Here is a 6,000-nt window from a genome sequence, read left to right on the forward strand (position 1 = left end):
ACCAGGAGATGCCGGACTAGAGCAGATACTGAAGGACCCGTCCCATCCTGGCAACAAACTGTTCCAACTTCTGCAATCTGGTAGAAGGTTCCGCATCTTCCGGGCAAGGACAGAGAGACTCAAGAGGAGCTTCTATCCCCAAGCCATCCGTGCCCTCACTCCCACACACACACACACACACACACACACACACACACACACACCCTCTCACATCATCCATAAGTGGCTGAGACAGGACTCTCTTCCAGACACTCTAAACACACCGGCACAATGTACATTTCAAATTCCTTTCATTTTAGATATGTTCAGATTCTGTAAAATAGTCAGATTGTCTATTCTTATTTAATTCACTTAATGTACAGAATTCACCTGCTTGCTGCATACATGCTACTACTGCACACTCACCTAATGTATATATCATATATAATGTTCTAATGTTCTTCCTCTCCTCCCTCAGTTAGCAGTTATAGTGGAAGTGAGATAGCAGTAGGACAAGTAAAGATTTTCTTTGTAAACTTTTTACCAAAACCCTTAATATTATTGTCTAAATTTATCATGTGTGTCCAGCACTTTGGGCAGTGGTTGCTGTTTTTAATGTGCTCTATAAATAAAGTTGGCTCAGTTATGTCTTTCAAGACTTCCTTAAATACCCAAAATTCCAAGTTTACCTTCAGGGTGATGAAGAGGAGCCTGTGTGTGTGAGAGAGAAGACAAGCTCTGCAACAGGTCATTCCTGCTGATCCTTTCTAGAACCTTTCTGGTCACCTCCACAGCTCCTGGAAGTCTGTAGATCTGTACCATCAGAGTCACGGTGTCCCGCCTTTCTGCTTTTTCCAGCTGACATGCTTTGATTGATGGAAGGCCTTCCAGGCAGCTGTCCTGCTGCAGGAACCACTTAAAGTCATCAAACTCCTTTCCTGTCAACTCCTCCAGAATGTCCAAGAGGTCGACTGACGTCATGAGAGCTCCCTGATAGTCAGACAATAAAAGTCAATTCAATTCAATTCAACTGTTGTTGTGATAAAGTGTGTGTGTATGTATATGTATGTGTATATATAATTCCCCACTCGCCCCTGTGGGCGGTCAATCCTTCCAGCTCGGGTCCTCTACCAGAGGCCTGGGAGCTTGAGGGTCCTGCAGTATCTTAGCTGTTCCCAGGACTGCGCTCTTCTGGACAGAGATCTCCGATGTTGTTCCCGGGATCTGCTGGAGCCACTCGCCTAGCTTGGGAGTCACCGCACCTAGTGCTCCGATTACGTCATGACATCACGACGTCAGTATATATACATATGTATACATATGTATATATATACATATGTATACATATGTATACATACATATCTATATATATACATATGTATGTATACATATGTATGTATACATATGTATACATATGTATACATACATATCTATATATATACATATGTATGTATACATATGTATGTATACATATGTATACATATGTATGTATACATATGTATATGTATATATACATATGTGCAGGAAGAAGGAACACGAGAAGCTGGAGAAATACCAAGGGCTCAGAGAAGAGCTCGAGAGGAACATATACATATGTATATATATGTATACATATGTATGTATACATATATATACATATGTATACATATGTATACACACATATATATACATATGTATACATATGTATACATACATATATATACATATGTATACATATGTATATATATACATATGTATATATATACATATGTATACATATGTATATATATACATATGTATACGTATGTATATATATACATATGTATACATATACACATGTATATATATACATATGTATATGTATATATATACATGTGTATATGTATACATATGTATACGTATGTATATATATACATATGTATATATATACATATGTATACGTATGTATATATATACATATGTATACATATACACATGTATATATATACATATGTATATGTATACATACATATGTATATATATACATATTAGGGGTGCAACGATATTCGTATCGATATTGAACCGTTCGATACAGTGCTTTCGGTTCGGTACGCATATGTATCGAACAATACAACATTTGTAATTTATTTTATCAACTTTCCTTCTGACGATGCTGTCTGTGTTGAGCGCTCAGTGAATCTGTGTTCGACTACTCCGCCTAGGCTGCACTGTCCAGCGCAGATCCACTGAGCGCTCAACACAGACAGCATAGTCAGAAGGAAGAGCGCAGGGCACCTCCCCCACCCTCATTCAGATCTGGCGTTTGGAATTATTTTGGTTTTCATGTGACGTATGACCCTGAAGGTAAGCGAGTCATGGACTAAAGTAAAACAGTATGTTTGCCATGCAATGCTCAATTACATTGGTGTGAACTAGTGTGCTAGCGCAGTTAGCTCGTTAACGTGTTGGCCGTCTAGCCCCATGCACAGAGCGATCGGCGGTAGCTCGTTAACGGAGATTTGCCGTGTTGTGGTTAAGGTCATTTCAACGAGATTAACCTGAAAGCACTAGTGGGAACACAACGAATATGACTGCACATTTACACCGACATCATCCTAGTGCAAAGACAAAAACAACAAGCATGCTACTAACGTTAGCCGAGTCATTTAGACAGCTGTTAGCACATAATTCTCCTTATGCTGCTGAGAATATAGCCCAGAAGAAGCGGATAGTATAGCTTTTATTTTGGAAAGAGCCATTTCTCTGTAATAAACTCTCTTTTCCAAAGATGAGTGATTCCTCAATCAGATACAGGGCTCGCAATATCGCTAGCCCGACGTCCCGGAGCTAGAGATTTTTTCAGTCGGGCTACCAAAATCTATCTCTGCCCTGCCCGTCGGGCTATTGTAGGAAAAATATATGTCAATGCTTTTGCATTCTTTCAGAAATGTAGCTGGGTAATTATGTCATTGGCATCGGTGAGCCACTGTCAATATGTGACATATTGAAGTCGCGTTTGAATTTGCGCTCGTTTTTTTGCTTTCACTTTGCAATCGTGCGAACTGTGTATAGAGAGCGACAGCACTGATCTGTGAGTGATGATAATTTGTGCACCAATTCCTCTGACATCGTCTTATTAATCGTTAGCTTACTATGCAAACATGACAAGTGAAATCTCCCGCAGCTTAAACATGTGAGAGGTTGATCGCGCAGAGAATCGCTGAGCTTATGTGAGTGAGTGTGTAAAAGCATTTCAGTTCTGCTGAGCCAAATAAGACAGGTCAGGGTGAAGAAGTGACAGCCAAAGAAAAGCTTACCACAAAACGGAGAAGTTATGACAAATCAGACTATAAGGCAAAAAGAAAGTGCAGCTTTATGGTTTCATGGACAAAAGAATTTCTGTGGCTGCAATATGACGAGCTAAATAACCAGGGCTGCACATAAGTGGTCCGCAGGTGCGCATTCGCTGTCAAAATAAAAAACACGCACAAGGGTTAGGGTTAAATTTAAAAACTGTACTTTTGAGTTAAAATATATATTTATAATTTTAATAAATGACAAATTAAAAATGCATGAACATTTTTTTGTATCGAAAAAATATCGAACCGTGACACCAAAGTATCGAACCGAACCGAACCGTGAATTTTGTGTATCGTTGCACCCCTAATACATATGTATACATAGGTATACAGGATCATTGGAGGCCCTCTCCCACCCATGTCCCAACTCTACCACAAACACATCATCCGACATGCGAACAGCATAGTGAAGGACACTTTCCACCCCTCACATGCACTGTTCTCCCTCCTTCTATCTGGCCGACGATTTCACAGCATCAAAACCGAGACAAAAAGACACTGCAAGAGCTTCTTCCTACAAGCAGTCAGAGCCCTAAACTCACTACCACCAAACACAAACACTTTTACAAACACCTTGCAATACTCATCAGAAGACTCAAAAACAACACAAACTTCCACAAATCCACTACAAACTGGACCTGGGAACAATACGCTTACTGCACACTCAGTCACATAGTTACTGAACACACATCTAAATTATACTATATTTGCACATTTTGCATCTTGCACATGTCTTCGTCCTGTCTCGTCTACAATATCCTGACTCATAACTTGAACCTGATATTTAATACCACTGCACAACATCTCACTTTACTTTAATGGCACAATCCACTTTGTATTGTCTCATTCCTGTCTTGGTTTATTGTACATAGATATAGTTGCTAATAGTACCTTTTTATCTCTTAACTTAACCCAAATTTAGCGATTTATTATTTATTTGTAATTTCTAGTTTCATATCTCTTGCACATAGATTATTTATATTCTTAGAATATATTAAAAGAAGAATATAAATAATCTATCTCCATTTTTTTTATAAATGCACCATGCATTTATATGAATGGCATTTCGGTACGCTGTATACTGTGTATATTGTTGCATTGACAATAAAGACCTTAAATCTTGAGTCTTGGAAGGCAGCTCTGAACACCACATCCAGAACACCTTGGATTTCGTACAGAGGGTGAGAGATGTCGTTAGGGAGTCAGATGAAACAATGGTCTCGTACAATGTTACATCTGTCTTCACTTCCAGTCACTGAAAAGGGAAAGACCATCTCTGAATCGAGGAGGGGGCCTGAGGGTACATCTGTCACCATGTTACAATGCTGTGATTGCAGCCATTCCCTGACTCTCTGTGAGTGGGACTCATGGTTATTGATCAGTGATCTCTGATCAATGGGCTACTCTATAATACAGTCAGCTGCACTGATAGCAATGTGGAATTGCACATATAGGAAGTGGAGTTGTTTTGCCCCCTTTCTCTAAAATTCTCAAAAACTGTACTGTTTACATGAAAATACTTACAGTATTACTGGCGTCTTTTTCCTTTAAATTACTGTGTAGACAACCAATACTTAGTAAAATACTTACATGACAGATTCAGAAAAATGACACCATAAATCACAGAGAAGTATTCACACATATGGTAATGAAGGTAAATACAAGTATTCAGTAAAGTATGTTAGAGTATGATGCTAGTACATTTAAATAACCATCATGAGAAACGCAACAGAAAGATTTTTCCTCGGCACACCAACAGCAGTAACACTGATCATGTTACTAAAGATTCTAAAATACTACTAAATATTCTTTTAATGGTCCGACCACAACAGGTCTGATAGTTTCAAACAGTTAACAGTGATCTGTAAGTAACAGTGTGTTTAACACTCACCCCAAAACAAGTTTAAGTCTCACTCACTTCAATGTAAGCAGTAGAGTCATGTGACGAGCTGTACAAAACTGAGAAACAGGAAATATGTATACACCCTTTCCTCAATCTGTAGCAAAAGTACAGGGTTGGCTAATGTGTTGTGAGTCTGCTTCACTTCACATCCTGTTACTGTAACACAAAGCTGAGAAACTCACTCTGAAACATCTGAGCGTGTACAGATCGAGTTAAATCTGAATGCACAGAAACCAGCAGACCGAGGGGACCAACCAATCACCACGCTCGTAACGACGGGTCAGTGATGATATGAAGTCAGGAGTGTTTCAGGCATAGAGCTGACAAAAAAAGAGGAAAGATCATCACATCTTTTTCACAACCAACAGGAAGTGCATCATTTCCTTGTGTGAACACAGCTGATTCACGACACGTAGCACATGCTGTCTGAGCAGCTTCACACAAAAAATAGGTGAACTGACCCTTTAAACCTCCAAGAGTTAACCAGCTGTAGTTAAAAGATGGACGCAGCCTGTCCCCTGCTGTCACTTGATGCGAGGTACCTTGGACAGGCTGCAGACCACACAGAGTGGACAGTGAGGCTCCGGGATAACACAGACCCTGTGTTATTCTCTGACATGCAGCCTTCTGCGTTAGCATAAGTGTATCTGTGACTGAGCCGCATCGTGAACAGGTGAAGGTGGGGGCGAACATAGAAGATACTGAGATGAAGTGAAAAACCTGTGGTTTGGCTCAAAAAGTTTCCAGCAGCTTCACAAGAAACAGGAAATTATAAAAACATTAACATCCTTTCACAGTGCC

The 6,000-nt window shown here is 39.6% G+C and overlaps 1 protein-coding gene across 4 annotated transcripts in view; it reads right to left on the minus strand.

The window, feature by feature from the left end:
- Positions 1-5,411, minus strand: part of LOC147328676 (NACHT, LRR and PYD domains-containing protein 3-like) — a 29,825-nt gene extending 24,414 nt beyond the window's left edge. Inside the window, exons 1-3 of one of the 4 annotated variants that reach the window (XM_086297139.1) lie at positions 5,188-5,408; positions 1,072-1,247; positions 669-969 (exon numbers count right to left, since the gene is read on the minus strand). In XM_086297139.1, coding sequence (XP_086153265.1) covers positions 669-960 — 292 coding nt within the window. In that variant the 5' untranslated portion in view covers positions 961-969; positions 1,072-1,247; positions 5,188-5,408. Of the gene's footprint in view, positions 1-668; positions 970-1,071; positions 1,248-5,187 lie in introns of all 4 variants that reach the window. The other 3 variants (XM_086297135.1, XM_086297134.1, XM_086297136.1) reach the window with 3 other exon arrangements.
- Positions 5,412-6,000: the final 589 nt, after the last annotated feature.

Source organism: Aulonocara sp. 'chitande type north' Nkhata Bay, linkage group LG6 (genome assembly GCF_057382095.1).
Source record: "Aulonocara sp. 'chitande type north' Nkhata Bay isolate Kocher_YH1m ecotype deep benthic linkage group LG6, A_spYH_male_GT1.1, whole genome shotgun sequence".
Taxonomy (NCBI): Eukaryota; Metazoa; Chordata; class Actinopteri; order Cichliformes; family Cichlidae; genus Aulonocara; species Aulonocara sp. 'chitande type north' Nkhata Bay.